General features: G+C 46.8%; 1 protein-coding gene across 1 annotated transcript in view; it reads left to right on the top strand.

The window, feature by feature from the left end:
• The first annotated feature begins 2,903 nt into the window (after nucleotides 1–2,903).
• LOC147957624 (uncharacterized) overlaps nucleotides 2,904–24,504 on the top strand; it is a 114,600-nt gene continuing 92,999 nt past the window's right edge. Inside the window, exons 1-7 of the mRNA XM_087531789.1 lie at nucleotides 2,904–2,962; nucleotides 3,514–3,694; nucleotides 3,775–3,921; nucleotides 3,981–4,375; nucleotides 4,444–4,957; nucleotides 9,064–9,340; nucleotides 9,421–9,605. Coding sequence (XP_087387915.1) covers nucleotides 2,904–2,962; nucleotides 3,514–3,694; nucleotides 3,775–3,921; nucleotides 3,981–4,375; nucleotides 4,444–4,957; nucleotides 9,064–9,340; nucleotides 9,421–9,605 — 1,758 coding nt within the window. The remainder of the gene's footprint in view (nucleotides 2,963–3,513; nucleotides 3,695–3,774; nucleotides 3,922–3,980; nucleotides 4,376–4,443; nucleotides 4,958–9,063; nucleotides 9,341–9,420; nucleotides 9,606–24,504) is intronic.

Here is a 24,504-nt window from a genome sequence, read left to right as displayed (position 1 = left end):
TCGGTGTCAAAACCGGCGGATCTCGGGTAGGGGGTCCCGAACTGTGCGTCTAAGGTTGATGGTAACAGGAGACAAGGGACATGATGTTTACCCAGGTTCGGGCCCTCTCTATGGAGGTAATACCCTACGTCACTACAAAAAAATAGACTTCCGTGATGATACGTGTTTGTCATAGTAGGTCGCGTTTTTTGTCATGCATGTACATCCATGACAAATATATGACAGAATCAAGACAGTCATACCTATGCTGTCGTAGAAGTGTTCCATGACATTACCAAAATTATCATCACGGAAGTGTCCACTTCCATGACGATAAATCGCGCGTCAGATAAGTGCTTTCGTCAAGGGTGACCGACACGTGGCATCCACCGTAATGGAACGCCGTTAAGCTATCGGGTCGGGTTTTGGATCCGATAACCCGTTAACAGCCCCGACCAATGGGAAATTTCCACGTGTAAAATTCTTATTGGCCGGACGAAACACGTGTCAGCTCGTCAGTGGGTCAGATAGGCGCCTATTATACGTGGACACGTGGCACGGCCCAACAGAGGCCCATTCCTGTGAAAGGCCGGCCCGTTTGACTTGGTCAAAAGGTAGCGGGCCGGCCCATGTAAAGCCTATTAACGGCCTGTTCGCATATAGCCCATTTACAACCCGCTAACCCAAGGCCCGTTACGCCCTATCCGAATTAGGCCCAGTAGCGTCATCTGGGCCATCCAATATGATTCCATCCCGTTTTCACTTCTGGCCCATGTATGGCCCATGACGTCTTTCGGCCCATATGAGGCCCTATGTAACTCTCGGCCTATTAACGGCCCATGGTGAAACTGGCCCGTAATGAACAGTGTATCACTTTACACCCATTAATGGCCCGTGGTGAAACTGGCCCGTAATGAACAGTGTATCACTTTATACCCATTAACGGCCCGTTATTCCGTTGGGCCATTTCCAGCCCATGTTATCTTTCGGCCTTCTCAGAGCCCATTTATTTTTGGGCTCATTTCCAGCATTCGTTTACTTACGGCCCGTTACTGTCATTTTCTGCCTGTGGGCCAAATTCAGCCCGTGGTTACAGTCGGCCCGTTTGTTGTCCGTTAATACGTTGGGCCGTTTTCATAGCGTCATCAAATACGGCCTATTAACGATGGCCGTTACGGTCGGCCCATGAATGGACAATTCCAACTCTAGCCCGTTTACGGCCATAATGCGGCCTGTTATTGGCCCATGTTTGGCCAATCGATCATACGGCCTGTCGTGGGTTTGTCACGACAGATGTCCTCGTGAAAGGACTTAGTCGTGGAGCCATCGCTACGGGTTAGCTTAAAGGGGCTAAACCGGACAAAGGGACACGGGAGTTTATACTAGTTTGGCCCCTTAGATGAAGGTAAAAGCCTACGTCTAGTTGTGATTGGTATTGCTAGGGGTTCGAAGGCCAGGGAGCGAATCCGCTTTGTCTGGCTCTCGAGTTGTTGTTCTCTGTTCTTGAACCGCCGCCGGGTCACCCCTTTATATACTCAGGAGGACCCCGGCCGGTCTATAGAGTCCCGAGGCTGGCTCATACAAGTGTCCGCCTCGGTCTCCTCTTTCCTATCTTACAATGCAAGTTTATACAATCATGGCGGTTTACTACCATGGGCCCTAAATCGCCTGCGGGCTCTGGGCCTCTAAGCCTTATCCGTAAAGCGCCATCTTCTGGGTTTCCTTGGGCTTCAGTATAGGTGAAGGTGAACCGGCCCCTCCTGGGCGGTTTACCCTTAGTAGTTATATCCTCAACATTAGGCCCCAGATTGATTTGAAACTGTTCATGTCAATCTTCAATCCTTAGAAAAACTACCTGAATTTCTGACAATTCTCGTAAACCGCCATATTGTCTTCTCCCTGTGAACTTTGGTGAATCGCCATGACGTCATCTTCTGTCACTGCAGTAAATCATTGTGACGTCATCCCTGTATAAAAAGATTTATGAAGATTCCCTTCTCTTTAATTAATTCCCGAAGATCGAGGCGACAGCTGCATCCTCTTTTGCCGCTTCTGACTCCTTGATTTTCGCGCCTGCTGTTTTATCCCACTTCCCTTATAAATAAGACCGGGCGCCTTCCATTTCCCCCCTTTCCTATTCGCATCGTCTTCCTCCTCGCGACCCGAAGACCTCAAGCATCGCCGCCGCCGCCGTCGTTGATCTTCCAGTCTGCACCAACTAGGCCGCTGCATCACCTTGTTCGTACCAGATCTCTTGAGATACTCCACCGCTGCATGTCCCTAGTAAATACGCCTTTCCTTTACTTGTTAAATCTACATTAGGGTTTCGAAATTTCTTCTGTGTTCGTCAGTGTTCATCAGTACTTTTTCTGCTTTTCCTTTAGCACCTTACTGAATCTAGCTAGGCCTGATAGTTTCCCCTTGTGGCTGGATCTGTAGCTTTAATCTTCCGTACTACAGCATCTTACTATTCCTGTATAAATCCTTATCTGAACCTACTCTGTTCTGTTTAACACCATTGTAGGGCTCAGAAAAATTTGTTTTTTGAACAACGGTAGATCCAAAATTATATCACCATCTTGTGAAACTTGTTTCTGCAACACTTAGCAAATTTTCAGATTGGGTTCTGCCTCCCAAGGGCAGTTTAACCTTTAGTAATTGATAATCCATCATATGTCATTAGCCCTCTCTTAAACCACCATCTAGACTTGAATAGCAATGCCTGGTTCACTTCATTCGTATACCTTGAATTGCCGGTTTAACATTGACAAACACATATGAACCGTCAATCATAAACCGTCCATTTTCCTTTTACAGACTTTGTAAGATGATGAAGCAATTTGCTGCTTGCAACTGGGTTCCATCTCGGATCATAGAAACGAAAATCAACGGATATGTCACCACAGGCGCTTTAGCTTCAAAAAATGTCCTCCATTGGCGAGTTCCTGGCCCTGAGTGCCCTCCTGAGCCTCAAGATGGAGAAGTGATTGTGTTCATGCAGCATTTAGCTCGAGGTTTCAGTCCTCCCGGATCAAAAAATTTCCGGGATGTTCTTGCCAGCTTCCAACTTCATCCTCAAGATATTGGACTAAATTCTGTGTCCAACATATGCGATTTCCAAGTATTCTGTGAGGTTTACCTGCAAGAAGAACCAACTGTCGATCTCTTTCGAGATCTATTTCACTTAAACCGCCGGACTGAATTTTCTGACGGACCCAATACTGAACTTGGTGGCGTGTCGATCCAAAAGAGGAAAGAGGTTGAATTTCCTCACACCAAACTTCACAGCCATCCAAAAGACTGGAACCAAACTTGGTTCTACTGTCAGAATACTGCCCCTGCTGAAGAGAATCCTTTACCGGGCTACCGTCCACACTGGCTCAGCAATAATCACCCTTTACCTCAGAGATTGGCTGCCAAAGACCGACAAGCCTATGCACCTCAACTCGCCAAACTCCGGGCTTTCCTTGCCAACGGTTTAACTGGTGTTGATCTCGTCCACTTTTGGATTTCATGGTGCATTCTACCTTTAAGCCGCCGCCCCGGATTGATATTTGAATATACCGGCAACACCAATGATCCACAACGGTTTAATGAAATAGAACTGACTGATGATGAAGTCACTGAAGGTGTAAAGAAAATACTTGATGAACCGCTCACCGAATGCACTCAAATTGGTCTGCGCCCTTTTTATGCCTCCAACAAACCGCCAGCGGTAAAGACTTTAACCTTGTACTTTTCCTGATCCTTCTCCGCTTTAACACTGCAATAATAACCCTTTGTGCAATCTCGCAGGCCAGTAGCTCCTTCTGGAAAAGGAAATCTCAAGACAAAGCGGCTAAGGCTCCTCGTGTTAAGACCAAGGTCATCAAGAGAGCTGCCAAAAAGAAAACTGCTGAGTCTTCGGAACCACCAGAGGATGTCGGTGACTCGGCTGAAGAGGTAAAGTTTGACTTCCTTGACTTCTATTCATATATTTTACTGATAATGATTACTCCCAGGATGATGCGGAGGCCAGCCATGCAGATCATGTTGAGGTAATTTGTCTTTCTGACTCAGAACTTGTGCCGGTTCAACGATTTTGCCGTGCAGTTCATAAAGTGAAATGCTCTCACCCTGTTGCTCATTTGGATCAAAAACTTTCTTTGAAGACACAGCAAACCGAAGGGCGTCGCACAACCCAACACAGTGGTCAACAAGTCACTTCTTCCGGTTTACCTCATACACCAAACTGGAAACGTCGTCCAGAGGTTGCTTGTTGTCCTCAAAAACATTATCTTTTGAAAGGTTTCTTCCGATGCCCTCTCAATCCATATGATTCAAATTACCAGGTATCTTCTAATTCGTCTGGCGGTTCATCAACCACTCAGCTTCCTCCACTGAAAATCGTCCCTGGGTAAGCATGTAGCCCTCCCTTCTCCTTCATAATTCGGTTAATCATGCTAATCCTTGTTTTAATATTAGTGCCAAAGCTCGTCTGAGTAAGAAGGCTAAGACCAGTGCCCCTACCGGCGAAGTTGAACCGGAGGAAACTCCTAAAAGTCCTGATAAAAATCTTGATAATATCATGGATGATTCTGTCCCGCCGGAGCCAGCTAACAACGCTGATCCGCCGGAAGCTGATCCGGCCACACATGAGGGCACCTCAAGTCCACATGCTATACCTGCAAGTCCGGTTGTTGATCCACTGAGCTCAACTGCTAACCCGCCAAGCCCTGCTACCACTCCTAACCCAGCCAAAGATGATGACGTTATTGTTACTGGCACTGCTTATACCGCTCCGGGCAATCCAGTTATCTTGGCAAAACATACCGCCAAGGATGAGTTTACTTCTATGGGCAAGGGGAAGATGGAAGCTGACTTGTCAAAATATGCTAATCTTTCTGCCCTGGATCTTCATTCCGGATTCTTGAACCGGCTTTACACAAGCCAAGATAATGAAGCTGATTTGGTAAATCTGATGAAGGAACGCTATGAGGTAAACATTTTCATCCTTATCTTTGTATTTTCACTGCCTTGTATCTTGTAGCCCCCAAGGGCCGGTTTAGCTTGTAAAGACAAACCGGGACTTTTGACCTTCCATACTGCACATTGTTGACTTTTAAGTTTTTGAACACATATACATTAGCCCCCAAGTGCCAGGATTGAAACTTGTATTAATCCTAGGGACTTTGAATAAGCAGTAGGAAAGAAGCAATCCGCATTAGCCCCCAAGTGCCAGGATTGGAACTTGTATTAATCCTCGGGACTTTGAATAAGCAGTAGGAAAGAAGCAATCCGCATTAGCCCCCAAGTGCCAAGTGTAGACACTACAAGAAAATTGAGATACTGTGACGAAAATCCCCGTGACAATGGTGGACAACGTCACACAAGTACCCAATGTGTGATGTTTTCATAGGTGGCGTCACTGATTACTGCAAATCGGCGATGATAGACGTCACTTAATCGCTTCAGCCCATGAGCGCACCTGGCTACCAATTTCTTTGACGGTTTGGTAATTTTCATGACGGACCTACTAGAGTCATCGACTATAATGAATGTGTGAAGATCACATTTTTGTCACGTAACATCTGGCAATGGGACCCGTCATAGCTGCTTGACGGGTTATTGAGCGGTATGACCCGCGTAACGGTGTTGGCAATAGGACCCATCATAGTTTATTCATAGTCTACTAACCGTAGTAAATATTTTGTTATATTTAATATAAATATGTAATGGTGAGTGAAAACTTCTTTTGTTGCCTCTAATATAAATAGGAATTGGTTGGGCAAAAAAACATGAATCGTGCGTTTGTTGTTTGGGCAAAAAAAAAATAATGGAATCATGAGTTGACGGAAAAAGTTTGGTAACAGGGAACTTGAACCTGGGACCATTACTTTCTCAAATAACGACGTTTCTAATAGTAGAGTTTAGATGCTAAGGTAAATTATGCTACAAAAATATTTATTATGTTATTGGACTATATACGCCTATAACATTGAGCAAGTTAGTTATTTCTTCTTTCCTAAAAAAAAGTTAGTTATTTCTTCCAGGGCGTGTGTGATTCGATCTATAGGTTAATTATTCTTTTATTTTATTTTGACATGTATAGGCTAGTTTTTTTTGAACCAATAATAGTCCGTTCGTCTATTGTTTGTTCTATAGATGGCGTCGCTCGGTTCCGTCTGGCTGCTCGTAACTTCATTTTTGTTTTTTGAGGTCTGCTCGTACCTTCATATTTGACGGGCATAGAGTAGCCCGTGGCTTGGTGCCAAGCCGAGCAACACACCTTTTTTTAGAGTTTTCTACGTGGGCTGAAGCCCGCTCAAACCCGCCTATAAGCTTTCTCCTCCCCGAGCGAAACCCTACCTATCCGATCTCGCTTTCTCTCGCTCGTGTGGCGGTAGCCGTAGATTGGAGGCAACCAAGCGCGATGACGGCAGCCGGAGTAGCTGCTCTCTCCTCCCTCTCTCGTTGAGTTCCTTCAGGGCGCCCTACCGTGGAAGCTGCTCGTTGCGTCTGGGCCAGCCATGGCGCGCGGCAGCAGAGCTAGTGTGCGCCGTGGCCGGACTAGATCACTAGATTGGTCGCGCGGCGGCGGTCTAACCAGCGTGCGTGACGTGCGTTCCCACTTCCCAGTGTGAGTACTTGCATACGTCCTCCGATCCCTACTGCAGGATTGAACTCTCTGGTGCCATTCCTCTAGACAGTTCTCAATTGCATCGGTGCAAGTGAGGTAGAGGACGAGGCACGGTGATGTGGGTATTCGGTTATGGCTTCCCGGAGTGAAACCCCCGGTTCGCCTATGATTAACTAATGAGTCGGGCCGCTGTCGTCTAACCCCCGACACTTCCACTAGTAGAAAATGGAGCTTTAAAACCGGTTCGTAAGGGCCTTTAGTGCCGGTTCCATAACCGGCACTAATTGGTGGGCACTAAAGGCCGCCCCCCCTTTAGTACCGGTTCGGCACGAACCGGCGCTAAAGTGCCACCACGTGGCGTGAGCTCGCGCCCTGATATGGGGGACCTTTAGTATCGGTTGGTGTTACCAATCGGTACTAAAGGTTTTTTTATTTTGTCTGGTTGACCTTCTGTTTTTAGATTTTGTCACTTCTGAGATACAACTCGTTGACCCTCTGTTCTTGGGTTTTGTCCGTCAGATTGACATGGAGCACATACCACAGGGGGCACGCCGGAGTTCCGCGGGAGGACCTTGAAGCTTGACCAACAACCTAGGTTAACATGTGTATGACCCTCAACCCTCAACAGAGTTCTTAATGGTCAATCGTGAGATGCTTGTTTTCTTTTAGACAGTGAGATGCTTGTATAGTTGTACTTATTTGCTAGGTCAGATAGTCATTCTCTGTATCCTTAGTCTTGAACTAGAGTATGGAAGCTAGTTTATACGTGTCACTAAATTCAAAATTGTAAGCTGAATTAATATTGTACCTGCTGCGATTTATCTTTTAGAGAAATTATTATGAGAGATAGTACATGTGAAATGGGTTAGTAAGGAGTAAATGGTTAGCTGCAGTAAAATATTGGCAACTTTGTTTAAGGGAGTAATAAATATATTTGCAAGTGAATTAATGTTATAGAACTGTGGTTGGAGTTTTATGAGCGGTTCAGCATGATTTTGGCAAATTACTAATGGAGAACTAATTCACTGAACTCATTTGTGGCAATGAGAAGTGATACTGACTATATATGGTAGTAAATGAGTTTCTTTTACCATAGTGTAATTGTAAGTAATTTAGTTTCAGATGGAAGTATCTCATTGATCACACTTCCCATCAGTGTGTGCCAAGGACAACACCTAAGCTATGAAAAAGGTATTCATGATTTCTACACTGTTCTAGGCCGCCTGAAGGTTTCTTCCTTCGATGCTTTGTCGAATATTTTGTTTTTCCGCACCATTTTAATTTGCGAAGGAGTACCTACTACAAATGCTAATTTGTTTCTCTCTAGATTTTGAACTTTAAGTTGATCAATTATTTATGTGTGGCCTCTTAATTCCAATACTTCTCCACTTTCTGGTGTATTGATACATGTTTATTCCAATATAATATTTTAGATGACCTTTGTTGCTCACAAATACGACATGTTTAGTTCTGTTCATATCACTTGTTAGAAAAGTACTAACATGTATTTTCTCTTAAGATTCCAACCTAGAGCTCCGAGTTATAACTTGCATGTTGTTCTTTGTTGCAATAGTAGATGGTTTTCTGTAACTCATTCATACTAATATATTTATGTCTTTGTTTTCCAATAGGTTGATTCGTAAGTCATGTTTCAAGAAGTTGATATGAACAAGGAAGATCAGAACAACTCTAGCTGCCTTTAAGAAGTCATGAGAAGTGGCATCCAAAAAAGGTTCCAAATTTTGATGAAGGTGGGAGCTAAGAGTCACACCAACAAAGACCCTATTGAGGACCTCGAAAATTAAAAAAGATGTTGTATTGGATAAATGTAGCTTGGGGTATATTGGATGTGGCATTTAAGTGAGATGTGTAATATGCATGTTGTTTAGAGACTAGTTGGTTTGTAATGTGATTAGAAAATTGGTCAATGGAAAGATGGACTTAAAAAGACCACAAGCTCATAGTATGTTTTGAATCGGCCAAGGCCAAACTAATATTATAGGAAAAAACTATAAAGAAAATAATTCTTAAAAAGCTAGTAGAAAATGGCAACTGCTCATAAAAAGAAGTGGGCTAGATTAGCTACTATTGCGTTGCAAATTGGCTATGGCCCACCTAAAAATCTGATCCAAGAATAGAAAATGAGCTTAATTATTGGGCTTGGCCCATTTGAAACCAATCGCGCATTAGCACACCAAAAATCTAGTGACGATAGCTTCGTCACCAAAGGTCCCATATCCGGTGACGTTTTTTGCGTGTTGCGTCACTATGAATAATCTGTGACGGGGATTCCGTGACGATGCTAGTGACGCGTGAAAAATGTCGCACATCAATATTTGTGACATATTTAGCTATTACGTGACATTTTCTAGCTCGTCACAGTAGGCCCAATCTCTTGTAGTGAGAACCAGTTGTATGCTTGGGACTTTTGATAAAATATTGATATACTCCTCTGATTGTGGCAGGCTGATATAAACCATCAACAGACGCAAATTGCTGATCTTCAAGAGAGTATCAAATCCTATCAAGAAGAATCTTCTAAAGCCAAAGATGAGCTTCGAGCCGCTTTCACTTCCATGGAACGACTTAAGGAAGAATTCAAGACTGAACGTGCCAATTGGGACACTGAGAAGGATACATTGCTGAAACGAGCTGAAGACGCCGAGTCCGCTCTTAAACCGGTGGCAGAAGAGCTTTCTGGGTTGAAGCGTCAAGTGAACGCCATGACCTCCGCAGTATTTGGTAAGTACTCCTAGCAAGGCATCTGAAATATCCATCTTGTAAGGTGTTAGTTGAAATATGAAATTCTTAAACCGTTGCAGGTAGCCGCATTACTCATCTGGGCTCAGATGTACGGATGAAGCTGAAAGCAGCATATACTCTACTTGAACAACTATACGCCGGTGCTCAACGGGTTATCTGCGCAGCATCCTACGACAATCCGGCCCCGACACTTATCAAGGACACTCTGGCAAGGCTATCCATGGCACCAGCACAGATAGAAGAGGTAAAGCGATCTGCTGCCAGGTCGGGCGCTTTGTTGGCACTAACCCGAGCCAAAGCGTGGATAGCCGACTTGGATCCGGTTGACCTTGCCAAAGGCTTTCCAAGCACACAAGAAAACGGGGCAGATTTTGATGATGAAGCCCTTAAAAAAGTGACAAGGGAAATTCGTCATCTGGCGAGTCAGCTGGCAGAAGATGCTAACCTGACTGTTCACCGGTCTTATTATGATGCCAACAACAAACGGGTTAATGCTGTCATGCCGGAAGCGCAAAATCTTATCCCGCCAATCCGTAAGCACACTTATGCCCCTGGCATTGATCCATCGGAACTTATCAGTGAAGAAGCTATCTTTTAGGCCTTAACCCGGATTGACTAGACCACACAAACTTCTAGCCGCTAGGTGGGGAGGAGGAGGCTGATCCGACGCCAAATGACCCATCAACTTCACATCAACATGGTAATGAGGCTTGATCCGACAATCAGAGTGATGCTCCATAAACTTTGTTCTGTTGGAAACACCATACTTTGGGCCTTCAAGCGTGTAACGCCCTCGATGCGGCTATAGCTCCCACGTGTCGAGGCACGACTTAGAGGCATAACCACATTGAAAGCAATGTCGCAAGTCAGGCAATCATTACAACAACCCATGTAATACATAATAAAAGGGGGAGATAACATAGTTGGCTTACACTCGCCACGTCACATCAGAGTACATAAATAGCATCCATCAAACAAACACTCATGGCCCGTCTACGGCGCCAAAATAGAAAAGAACCCAACATGCGACAAGGCCCTGAATCAAACCCCAACTAGGCACCACTACTGATCATCGGGAAAGGAAACATAATAACGCTGAGAGTCCTCGTCGAACTCCCACTTGAGCTCGTACTCGTCACCTGGAGCGAAATCACCTGGACCTGCATCTGGAATTATAGTATCTGTGAGCCATAGGGACTCAGCAATCTCGCACCCTCGCGATCAAAACTATTTAAGCTTATAGGAAGGATAAGGCAAGTATATGTGGAGCTGCAGCAAGCGACTAGCATATGTGGTGGCTGACTTATCCGCAAAAGAGAGCGAGAAGAGGAGGCAAGGCGCGAGCGAGAAACTAGAGGAACAACCTGCGCAAGCATAACTCCAACTCCGTGTCCACTTCCCGGACTCCGCCGAGAAGAGGCCATCACGGCAACACACGCGATTGATTCATTTTAATTAATTAAGGTTTAAGTTATCTACAACCGGACATTAACAAATTCCCATCTGCCCATAACCGCGGGCACGACTTTCGAAAGTTCAATCCCTGCAGGGGAGTCCCAACTTATCCCATGACAAGCTCTCACGGTCAACGAAGGAATAGACCTCCACCCGAGACACACCGATCAGACTCGGTAACCCGGTACAACAAGACAATTCGACAGGTTAAAACAAGACCAGCAACACCGCCCGAATGTGCCGACAAATCCCGATAGGAGCTGCACATATCTCTTTCTCAGGGCACACTCAGATAAGACTAGCTACGAGTAAAACCAACCCTCAAGTTTCCCCGAGGTGGCCGCGCAGGCAGCTCAGTTCGGACCAACACTCAAAGGGAGCACTGGCCCGTGGGGGGGCTAAAATACGATGACCCTTGGGTCTGCAGAACCCAAGGGAAAGAAAAGGGTAGGTGGCAAATGGTAAAACCAAGGTTGGGCATTGCTGGAAAAGCTTTAATCGAGGCGAAAATATCAAGGGGTTCCCATTATAACCCAACCGCGTAAGGAACGCAAAATCCGGGAACATAACACCGATATGACGGAAACTAGGGCGGCAAGAGTGGATCAAAACACTAGGCGAGAGGCCAAGCCTTCCACCCTTTACCAATTATATAGATGCGTTAAGATAACATAGTAATATAGTGATATCCCAACAAGTAAATAAATGTTCCAACAAGGAACGACTCCAATCTTCACCTGCAACTAACAACGCTATAAGAAGGGCTGAGCAAAGCGGTAACATAGCCAATCAACGGTTTGCTAGGACAATGGTAGGTTAGAGGTTCAACCATGCAATTGGGAGGCTGACAAGAAAGTGGTAGGCATCGTAGCAGTGGCAAAGCAAAAGAGCGAGCAAACTAGCATAGCAAAGATAGTAGTGATTTCGAGGGTATGATCATCTTGCCTGCACAGTTGTCGAAGTTGACTGGATCCTCACAAGCAAACTCAACGGGCTCCTCGGTAGCGAACTCGTCTCCTGGCTCTACCCAACAAGACAAACAAGCAACAAGGATACAGTCAACCACGTGCAAGACCAAGCAATATGATGAAATGATGACATGCTATGCGGGATGCGATGCGGGATGCAAAATACAAGATATGACAGGAAATGCATGAACCTGGCCTCAACTTGGAATTCCAAGGGTGCCACTGGATAGAGGGGATGAAATTGCTTGAAAACGATATAAAGATCATTGGAATCGGAGCTACGGTTTGGAAATGGCGAGCGTTTTACGAAACGAACCGATCTGCGATATACAGCAAGTAGGCCCCTAAATGCAACGAAATGAACATGCTACAGCCACCAAACATGAAAACAAAATAAATGGCAGTGATGTACACAAGATGGTTAACAAAACACTAGCACTGAGCCATAGGCAAATTCATCCATTAAGAGGTTCAAACAAGCATGGCAAAAATGAATATGCAAAACAGATTCCAAACTTAGTGAAATTAACACTAGCCTGAAATTTCAGATCACGAAGCCCTCTTCGGAGCAGCAAAACAACATGATACAAAACCTTAACATGACAAGTAAGAACAGGGCATGGAGCCACTCAACAAGCTTAACAAAACACCCAAAGTGACCTGGGGCCAAAAGGGTGCACAAAATACTCTACCGAGCTGACGAACATAGCTCGAACACAATCAGTTTTCAGACTTAGTGAAAACTGAGACATGCAGAAATTTAACTCACGAAGGCATGTAAACGAGCTCGATGCACTCACTACGGTGCAAGTCATGGCAAGGAAAGCATATAACCAGCAAGAAGGCACAATATTCTAGCTACAAATGGCAAGAAAAAAGGCATAGCATGCATGGAACACTAACGGTAGCAACGGCAAAATCGCAAACAAGTTGACGATCTGCCCAGATTACAACGAAGCAAAAGTTGAGCTCGATTGAGTCAACCTAGAGCACTCCACATATGCAAACAAAGACATTGATGGACATAGCATAACATAAATATCAAAACTCCCTTACTGATCATCCTCAAAAGAGGTACGGATCACTAGGAAACAAGCTGGACATATAGCATCATGAACTAAAATATCCCAGACTTAGTGAAAATCACTAAGTCCCTGAAATCAGCAATCTCAGGTACCTCTCTTCACAAGCTTGCACAAGACAACACACACATCCTAAAAATGCATGGGTGGCACCTCTGGAAAGAAGACAAAATGCTTAACAATTCATCCCAAAGGGGCACAGGCATATCATGCACGGATTAAACATGGAAAAGATGACAAAAGTGCATGATGAACTAACGGATCTGCAATTTAACTCACGAAGCCTCCTTCTAACAGCATTTTGGGCAAGAAGGTGACCTCAAATGCAAATGATGCAATGGAATGAAATGATGTACATGTCGAGGCGAAGATTTCGATATATCATATGCCCAAATAGGAGCTACGTATGCAAAGTTACGGGCGGTCAAAGTAGGCATAAAAATTAAGGGGGAGAGGGAAGAAAGTCAACCCAGATCTACGGTTTGGCACTGTAGCACGGATCCGGCGGGGCACTGTAGCAGATCGAAGGAGCTCGAGGTCGCCGGACTTGGGAGCTCGCCGGCGACGAGGAAGGAGGCGGCCGGAGCGGGGAGGAGGTCGCCGGGGCGACGCCGGCGTGGAGGAGGACGGCGCGGCGCCGGGCGGCACGGCGAGGAGGCGAGGCGAGGCAACCGGCGGCTGGGCGCGGAGGGGCGGTGAGGTCCGGCTCGGGCGGCGGCGGCGGTCCGCGGTGGTGGCGCCCACCTGAGCCGGGGAAGGCGGCGGCGCTCGGGAGGAGAAGGGGGCGCGGGGCGCGGCCCGGGAGTCGGCGGCGGAGTGGGCCTCGGGGGCCGGCGCTGGGCCCGCGGGCCCGCGTCGGTGGCGGCGGCGAAGCGGTCCCCCAGGGACACGTGGCGGCAGCGGATTTGATGGCAGCGGCGGGCGGACGCGTCCGGCTCCGTCCGGACGTGTCTGGTGGCGGCGGAGACGAATTTTTTTAGGGTTTGGGGGGAGAAGAACCGAGATTTGGAATGGGGGGGGTGTATATATAGGCATAAGTGGAGCTAGAAGAGTCCAAATGAGGTGCGGTTTTCGCCCACGCGATCGTGATCAAACGCTCTAGGACATGGAGCAGAGTTTGGTGGGTTTTGGGCCAAATTTGGGGGATGTTGGGCTGCAACACACATGAGGCCTTTTCGGTCCCTCGGTTAACCGTTGGAGTATCAAACGAAGTCCAAATGATACGAAACTTGACAGGCGGTCTACCGGTAGTAAACCAAGGCCGCTTGGCAAGTACCGGTCGAATCCGGAAATGTTTAATCCCCACACACGAAAGAAAGCTAGAAATGGCCACCGGAGGAGAACGAAGCGCCGGAATGCAAAACGGACAACGGGGAAAATGCTCGAATGCATGAGATGAATATGTATGCAAATGCAATGCACGAGATGACATGATAAGAGATGCACGAAAAAGAAAAACAACACACGGAGACAAAGACCGGAACCCGAGAAATAAATATAACTTAACGCCGGAAACGACAAGAGTTGGAGTACAAATTGGGAAAGTATATCTGGGGCGTTACAACACTCCACCACTACGAAAAGATCTCGTCCCGAGATCTAGGACTGAAAGAACTCCGAGTACTCAGAACGGAGGTGATCCTCGCGTTCCCAGGTAGCTTCACGGTCGGAATGGTGAGACCACTTGACTTTGAGAAATTTGATTGACTTGTTGCGAGTCTTGCGTTCAGTCTCTTCAAGAATAGCAACTGGGTGCTCACGATAAGAGAGATCTTCTTGGAGCTCAATGTCCTCGAAGTTGACGGTGCGGTCAGGAGTTTTGAAGCACTTTCGAAGCTGAGAGACATGGAACACATCATGAACATTTGCAAAGTTTGAAGGAAGCTCGAGTTGATAGGCGAGGTCGCCTCTCTTGCTGACAATCTTGAAAGGTCCCACGTATCTAGGGGCAAGCTTCCCTTTGATACCGAAGCGACGAGTACTTTTCATAGGAGAGACGCAGAGGTAAACGTGATCTCCGATCTCGAAATCCAGATCACGGTGCTTACTGTCATAGTAGCTCTTCTGGCGGGATTGGGCTGCTTTGGGGTTATCACGAATGACCTTGCACATTTCTTCTGCCTCTGTGATCAGGTCATTACCCAGCAGCTGACGTTCACCGATTTCAGACCAGTTGAGAGGGGTACGGCACTTCCTGCCATATAGAATTTCAAAGGGGGCCTTGCCCGAACTTGCTTGAAAACTGTTGTTGTATGAGAATTCAGCATAAGGAAGACAGTCCTCCCACTTCATGCCGAAAGAAATTACGCAAGCCCTGAGCATGTCTTCGAGAATCTGGTTGACACGCTCGACTTGACCGCTCGTTTGAGGATGGAAAGCAGTGCTGAAGCGGATGCTGGTGCCCATGGCCTTCTGAAAAGAATCCCAAAACTTGGAGGTAAAGATGCTGCCACGGTCTGAAGATATCACTTGTGGAATACCGTGCAGAGAGACAATGCGAGAGGTATAGAGTTCCGCCAATTGAGCTGCAGTGATCGACTCTTTGATAGGCAGAAAATGAGCCACTTTGGTGAGCTTGTCGATGACAACAAATATAGCATCATTGCCACGCTTGGACTTTGGAAACCCAGTCACGAAGTCCATTTCAATGTGGTCAAACTTCCATTCTGGAATGGCAAGAGGTTGGAGGAGACCAGCTGGCCTTTGGTGTTCTGCCTTCACTCTTCTGCAGACATCACATTCATTCACGAATTGAGCGATCTCGCGCTTCATTCGAGTCCACCAATAAGCTTGCTTGAGATCCTGATACATCTTCGTACTACCAGGGTGGATGGAGAGGAGAGAGTTGTGAGCCTCGTTCATGATCACTTTACGAAGTTCACCTTTGGGCACAACAATTTGATCCTCGAAGAAGAGAGTGTCCTTGTCATCAAGTCGGTAACACTTGTACTTGGACTGACTCTTTGCAATACCAATCTTCACCTTTTTCACCATAGCATCAAGAAGCTGGGCTTGGCGAATCTGGTCTTCCAAGGTAGGAGAAATTTGAAGGTTGGCGAGGAAACCTTGAGGAACAACTTGCAGATTAAGTTTGCGGAAAGCTTCACAAAGCTCGGGTTGATAAGGCTTGAGAATCAGACTGTTGCGGTAGGCCTTTCTGCTCAAAGCGTCAGCAATCACATTAGCCTTGCCTGGAGTATACTCAATACTCGGATTGTACTCTTGAAACATTTCAACCCATCGAGTTTGCCTTAGGTTGAGATTAGGCTGGGTGAAGATGTACTTGAGACTCTTGTGATCAGTGAAAATGTCCACTTTCCTTCCCAATAGAAGATGTCTCCAAGTCAAAAGAGCATGCACAACTGCCGCCAACTCGAGATCATGAGTGGGGTAGTTCTTCTCATTAGGCTTCAACTGGCGAGATGTATAAGCGACAACTTTCTTCTCTTGCATCAATACTGCGCCAAGACCTTGGAGAGAGGCATCACAAAAGACCTCGTACGGCTTGGATTCATCAGGTGGAGTCAGAACTGGAGCAGTGATCAACTTCTCTTTCAAAGTGTTGAAAGCAATATCACACCCCGGAGACCAAACATACTTGACGTGCTTCTGAAGAAGATTTGAGAGAGGCTTCGCGATCTTGGAAAAGTTTTCAACGAATCTTCGGCAATAGCTTGCGAGTCCGAGAAAACTGCGGAGTTGCTTCACATTCTGAGGAGGTTCCCAATTCACAATTGCGGATACCTTCTCGGGATTCATGGAAATCCCTTGGCAGAGATGATATGGCCAAGATAAAGAACCTCATCGAGCCAAAATTCACACTTGGAGAACTTGGCATAGAACTGATGTTCCCTGAGCTTATCGAGAACCAAACGCAAGTGCTTGGCATGATCTTCCTTGTTCTTGGAGAAAACCAGAATGTCATCGAGATAGACCAAAACAAAGTCATTGGTGTAGGCGTTGAAGATGAAATTCATCATGCGAGAGAACGTCGGAGGAGCGTTGGCGAGGCCAAAAGACATGACGGTATATTCATATGAACCAAAACTTGTTCTGAACGCCGTCTTGGGAATATCTTGCTCACGAATACGAATCTGATGATAACCCATACGGAGATCAAGCTTGGAGAATACTTGGGCACCCTTGAGTTGTTCGAACAGCTCATTGATGTTGGGAAGTGGGTATTTGTTCTTGATGGTCTTCTTATTCACTGGACGGTAATCAACACAAAGTCGGCTCGATCCATCCTTCTTCTTCACAAAAAGAACACCGCAACCCCACGGAGAAGTACTAGGCCGGATGAGACCCAATCTTTCTTGCTCATCGAGTTGTTTCTTCAACTCCTTCAACTCTTCGGGGCTGAGCTTGTAGGGACGTTTGCACACAGGTTCCGTACCGGGCTCAAGTTCAATAACAAATTCAACCGGCCGGTTTGGAGGCATCCCTGGGAGTTCTTCTGGAAAAACGTCTTGATATTCGCAAACGACTGGAATTTGCGAGATAGCATCCAGTTCACCCTTCTCATTGAGAGAAAACAGACGGATGGTATTATCCCGAGCGGCAAAGAAAATTACTTCCTCAGACGAATGAGTCAATTGAATCTGCCTGGCTGCACAATCAAGCTGAGCCTTGTGCTTAGAAAGCCAATCCATTCCGAGAATAAGATCAATATCAGAGTTACCAAGAACCATTGGAGAAGCAAGAAACTTGAAATCACCCATCAAGATAGAAATATCCGGCACCTCCATACTAGAACTCAGTCGCTTAGCTGGAGAGACGACTTGCATAGCTCTAGGTAATGCCTTAGTGCTAAAATTGTTCTCCGATGCAAATGGAAATGACATGAAGGAATGCGATGCACCAGAGTCAAAAAGAACTTTTGCGGGAATATCATCAACAGGAAGGTTACCCATGATCACATCTGACGAGTCCTCTGCCTGGGATGCATTCATCAAATTGACCTTGGCATGCTTGGGATTATGCTTGACCACAGCTGTACTTGCAGATCTGACAGGAGGAGGAGGAGGAAGACGCCTCTGGTTGAAACACTTGTTGGCATAGTGACCCTTCTGTTGGCACTTGTTGCACGTGACCTCTGAAAGCGGACGGTGATACGGAGCACTCGATCTTGGAGCTTGAGACGAAGTCTTGTTCTGAAAGCCTGGGTTGGGTGGGTGGGAAGAACCACTGCCACCTTTGATCTTCTGCTGATACGGCTGACGGAACGGAGGAGGAGGAAGCCAAAACTTCTGCTGCTTGGCCACTTGAGTAGAGGAAGAAGGAGTAACATCTCTGACTCACTTCCTGGAAGCATCACACCTCAATTGAGCAGCCTCTTGCTTCAGCGCCATGTTGTAGAACTCATCGTATCTCAAGGGCTCAAAGAGAACAAGAGCGAGCTGAATATCTTCTCTGAGACCACCCCTGAACTGATATATCATGCTCTTCTCATCAGGCACGTCCTGCTTGGCAAAGCGGGCAAGCTTCTGAAACAATTTGTTGTAGTCATAGACAGACAAAGAACCTTGCTTCAGATTGCGGAATTCCTCACGCTTGCTTTCAACCACGCTCTGCGGAATGTGATGAGCTCGGAAATCTTGACGGAAATCATCCCAAGTGATAACACGTCCACCTCTGGAATCCTTGTACTGCTGGAACCATTCTGCAGCTTGATCTTTGAGTTGGAAGGAAGCGAACTTCACAAAGTCCTCAGGCCTGACGTTACTGCACTCGAAATACTTACACAGATCCACAAGCCAATCGTCAGCATCGGTTGCCTCAACACAATTGCTGAAAGTCTTTGGCCCATTAGCAAGGAACTGGTTGAGTGTAGCAAAGTGACTCTGATTGCTGCCTTGATTCCCTTGACTGCCTTGATTGCGCTCTTGGATAATTTGCATGATCAGCTGAGTGTTTGCATTGGTTGCGGCCATCACAGCTTGCCATGCCTCTGGAGGAGGTGGAGGCGGTGGCGGATCTTGATTCTGGTTCTGACTGGTGCTCTTAGCGGGAGCCATCCTGAAGAGGTTGACCACCGTTAGCACATAGACAGATAAATATTGAAGCTGAATCCAACGGAATGAAAATTGCAACATATAGTCTTCACATCCGAACAAAATGAACGAATGCACTTCTCTTGAAGTGGTCACGTATTCCTAAATTGCGAAGCCACGAAGAATCAGGTAGAAGGGGTACAACAACAAGGGATGGAATCAACATGTGACGTCGAAGCAAAACGAATGCCACAACTCGAAATAAAACCAAGGGTTGGCTTGCGGAATAAGCCGGAACAAATACATGATAGAAATTTCGTCCAAAGTTTTCATGGTGGGACCTACACGGGCTCGATCGTACAGCACCATCATGTACAAGGCAGTGCACATGACATACGAAGCGTCCCCGAGTCAGCATAGCCAAGGACTCTTTAAGACACAACGAGACCACTGTAAAATCGACCGTGAATAGGCGAACCACTAGACGTCGAACCCCAATTTCATATCATACATCTATCGGAAAGATATCCTAAGGCTACTTGAATTCCCACCTATAAAATTCCCGAAATTTTCCAGTTATGCAATCAGGTGTTGGGGATACAGCGGAGCATAATATCTCACTCAAGCTAGCAAATCCTACATCCAGCTGTATCCATCCTTCAACACATAACCAAGAAACCTTCGGAAACCATCTATCTCAACCTTCGAAAAGCATCCGTTATACAAGTTATGGCGATACTCCCGAACTCCCGCCCCAGTACTGGGTGGCGTCGAGGTTATCTCACCAACGAACTGCATAAAGGAGATTTTCGATGTCGCGCACAAATCTCAAGTATAACAGAATTGCAACGATAAAATTGTGACGACAACACCTCGGAGCTAACTCCCCGGGACACTGCCACAACCCGTAAAGACAGGAGGCACCAAGAACAATGTTCTCGTCACAAAACCATCAGAACAAATCCAAAATAGTCGCGTGATCCTAAATTTTTTTTTTGTGAAATTTGAGAAGAGAAGAGTCAAAACTCTACGTCAGGATGCCTTACCAGAGCGATGAGGAGACTGGGAAGTAAAAAGAATTCCTAAGCTCTCCGATATATAATTCCTAAGTGACTCAAAACATTTTTCTAGACACAACTCGGCTTCTAAAAATGATCAAGCAATGGGGCTCCTAAGGTCGGGGAAGGCTCTGATTACCAACTTGTAACGCCCTCGATGCGGCTATAGCTCCCACGTGTCGAGGCACGACTTAGAGGCATAACCACATTGAAAGCAATGTCGCAAGTCAGGCAATCATTACAACAACCCATGTAATACATAATAAAAGGGGGAGATAACATAGTTGGCTTACACTCGCCATGTCACATCAGAGTACATAAATAGCATCCATCAAACAAACACTCATGGCCCGTCTACGGCGCCAAAATAGAAAAGAACCCAACATGCGACAAGGCCCTGAATCAAACCCCAACTAGGCACCACTACTGATCATCGGGAAAGGAAACATAATAACGCTGAGAGTCCTCGTCGAACTCCCACTTGAGCTCGTACTCGTCACCTGGAGCGAAATCACCTGGACCTGCATCTGGAATTATAGTATCTGTGAGCCACAGGGACTCAGCAATCTCACACCCTCGCGATCAAAACTATTTAAGCTTATAGGAAGGATAAGGCAAGTATATGTGGAGCTGCAGCAAGCGACTAGCATATGTGGTGGCTGACAAATCCGCAAAAGAGAGCGAGAAGAGGAGGCAAGGCGCGAGCGAGAAACTAGAGGAACAACCTGCGCAAGCATAACTCCAACTCCGTGTCCACTTCCCGGACTCCGCCGAGAAGAGGCCATTACGGCAACACACGCGATTGATTCATTTTAATTAATTAAGGTTTAAGTTATCTACAACCGGACATTAACAAATTCCCATCTGCCCATAAACGCGGGCACGGCTTTCGAAAGTTCAATCCCTGCAGGGGAGTCCCAACTTAGCCCATGACAAGCTCTCACGATCAACGAAGGAATAGACCTCCACCCGAGACACACCGATCAGACTCGGTAACCCGGTACAACAAGACAATTCGACAGGTTAAAACAAGACCAGCAACACCGCCCGAATGTGCCGACAAATCCCGATAGGAGCTGCACATATCTCTTTCTCAGGGCACACTCAGATGAGACTAGCTATGAGTAAAACCAACCCTCAAGTTTCCCCGAGGTGGCCCCGCAGGCAGCTCAGTTCGGACCAACACTCAGAGGGAGCACTGGCCCGTGGGGGGGCTAAAATACGATGACCCTTGGGTCTGCAGAACCCAAGGGAAAGAAAAGGGTAGGTGGCAAATGGTAAAACCAAGGTTGGGCATTGCTGGAAAAGCTTTAATCGAGGCGAAAATATCAAGGGGTTCCCATTATAACCCAACCGCGTAAGGAACGCAAAATCCGGGAACATAACACCGATATGACGGAAACTAGGGTGGCAAGAGTGGAACAAAACACTAGGCGAGAGGCCGAGCCTTCCACCCTTTACCAAGTATATAGATGCGTTAAGATAACATAGTAATATAGTGATATCCCAACAAGTAAATAAATGTTCCAACAAGGAACGGCTCCAATCTTCACCTGCAACTAACAACGCTATAAGAAGGGCTGAGCAAAGCGGTAACATAGCCAATCAACGGTTTGCTAGGACAATGGTAGGTTAGAGGTTCAATCATGAAATTGGGAGGCTGACAAGAAAGTGGTAGGCATCGTAGCAGTGGCAAAGCAAAAGAGCGAGCAAACTAGCATAGCAAAGATAGTAGTGATTTCGAGGGTATGATCATCTTGCCTGCACAGTTGTCAAAGTTGACTGGATCCTCACAAGCAAACTCAATGGGCTCCTCGGTAGCGAACTCGTCTCCCGGATCTACCCAACAAGACAAACAAGCAATAAGGATACAATCAACCATGTGCAAGACCAAGCAATATGATGAAATGATGACATGCTATGCGGGATGCGATGCGGGATGCAAAATGCAAGATATGACAGGAAATGCATGAACCTGGCCTCAACTTGGAATTCCAAGGGTTCCACTGGATAGAGGGGATGAAATCGCTTGAAAACGATATAAATATCATTGGAATCGGAGCTACGGTTTGGAAATGGCGAGCGTTTTACGAAACGAACCGATCTGCGATATACAGCAAGTAGGCCCCTAAATGCAACGAAATGGACATGCTACACCCACCAAACATGAAAAAAAAATACATGGCAGTGATGTACACAAGATGGTTAACAAAACACTAGCACTGAGACATAGGCAAATTCATCCATTAAGAGGTTCAAACAAGCATGGCAAAAATGAATATGCAAAACAGATTCCAGACTTAGTGAGAACATGTCATGGAGCAGCAAAACAACATGATACAAAACCTGAACATGACAAGTAAGAACATGTCATGGAGCTACTCAACAAGCTTAACAAAACACCCAAAGTGACCTGGGGCCAAAAGGGTTCACAAAATACTCTACCGAGCTCACGAACATAGCTCGAACACAATCAGTTTTCAGACTTAGTGAGAACTGAGACATGCAGAAATTTAACTCACGAAGGCATGTAAACGAGCTCGATGCACTCACTACGGTGCAAGTCATGGCAAGGAAAGCATATAACCAGCAAGAAGGCACAATATGCTAGCTACACATGGCAAGAACAAAGGCATAGCATGCATGGAACACTAACGGTAGCATCGGCAAAATCGCAAACAAGTTGACGATCTGCCCAGATTACAACGAAGCAAAAGTTGAGCTCGATTGAGTCAACCTAGAGCACTCCACATATGCAAACAAAGACACGGATGGAAGGAGCATAACATAAATATCAAAACTCCCTTACTGATCATCCTCAAAAGAGGCACGGATCACTAGGAAACAAGCTGGACATATAGCATCATGAACTAAAATATTCCAGACTTAGTGAAAATCACTAAGTCCCTGAAATCAGCAATCTCAGGTACCTCTGTTCGCAAGCTTGCACAAGACAACACACACATCCTAAAAATGCATGGGTGGCACCTCTTGAAAGAAGACAAAATGCTTAACAATTCATCCCAAAGGGGCACAGGCATATCATGCACGGATTAAACATGGCAAAAATGACAAAAGTGCATGATGAACTAACGGATCTGCAATTTAACTCTCGAAGCCTCCTTCTAACAGCATTTTGGGCAACAAGATGTCCTCAAATGCAAATGATGCAATGGAATGAAATGATGTACATGTCGAGGCGAAGATTTCGATATATCATATGCCCAAATCGGAGCTACGGATGCAAAGTTACGGGCGGTCAAAGTAGGCATAAAAATTAAGGGGGAGAGGGAAGAAAGTCAACCCACATCTAGGGTTTGGCACTGTAGCACGGATCCGGCGGGGCACTGTAGCAGATCGAAGGAGCTCGAGGTCGCCGGACTTGGGAGCTCGCCGGCGACGAGGAAGGAGGCGGCCGGAGCGGGGAGGAGGTCGCCGGGGCGACGCCGGCGTGGAGGAGGACGGCGCGGTGCCGGGCTGCACGGCGAGGAGGCGAGGCGAGGCAGCCGGTGGCTGGGCGCGGAGGGGCGGTGAGGTCCGGCTCGGGCGGCGGCGGTGGTCCGCGTCGGTGGCGCCCTCCTGAGCCGGGGAAGGCGGCGGCGCTCGGGAGGAGAAGGGGGCGCGGGGCGCGGCCCGGCAGTCGGCGGTGGAGTGGGCCTCGGGGGCCGGCGCTGGGCCTGCGGGCCCGCATCGGTGGCGGCGGCGAAGCGGTCCCCCAGGGACATGTGGCGGCAGCGGATTTGATGGCGGCGGCGGGCGGACGCGTCCGGCTCCGTCCGGACGTGTCCGGTGGCGGCGGAGACGAATTTTTTTAGGGTTTGGGGGGAGAAGAACCGAGATTTGGAATGGGGGTGTATATATAGGCATAAGTGGAGCTAGGAGAGTCCAAATGAGGTGCGGTTTTCGCCCACGCGATCGTGATCAAACGCTCTAGGACATGGAGCAGAGTTTGGTGGGTTTTGGGCCAAATTTGGGGGGTGTTGGGCTGCAACACACATGAGGCCTTTTCGGTCCCTCGGTTAACCGTTGGAGTATCAAACGAAGTCCAAATGATATGAAACTTGACAGGCGGTCTACCGGTAGTAAACCAAGGCCGCTTGGCAAGTCCCGGTCCAATCCGGAAATGTTTAATCCCCACACACGAAAGAAAGCTAGAAATGGCCACCGGAGGAGAACGAAGCGCCGGAATGCAAAACGGACAACGGGGAAAATGCTCGAATGCATGAGATGAATATGTATGCAAATGCAATGCACGAGATGACATGATAAGAGATGCACGAAAAAGAAAAACAACACACGGAGACAAAGACCCGAACCCGAGAAATAAATATAACTTAACGCCGGAAATGGCAAGAGTTGGAGTACAAATTGGGAAAGTATATCTGGGGCGTTACAAAGCGCCTTGTAATAGGCTAGTGAAAATACTTTAATCCGTTGCCATCGTGCACTGGGATACACTTTGCGTTGATCCGTCATGATAATTTCAGTACTGGCTTATGTATTTTCACAATATTATGCAATCCCTGTGTCTGCATAAGAAAAATCTGTCCGGGCGATTTACCACCGGATGGGTCAAAATGCCCAACA

Source organism: Triticum urartu, chromosome 7A, assembly GCF_056163025.1.
Source record: "Triticum urartu cultivar PI428250 chromosome 7A, HENAU_Tu73, whole genome shotgun sequence".
NCBI classification, from domain to species: domain Eukaryota; kingdom Viridiplantae; phylum Streptophyta; class Magnoliopsida; order Poales; family Poaceae; genus Triticum; species Triticum urartu.
Note: the sequence above shows the minus strand (reverse complement) of the source record. Positions and strands in the feature narration are given on the sequence as shown.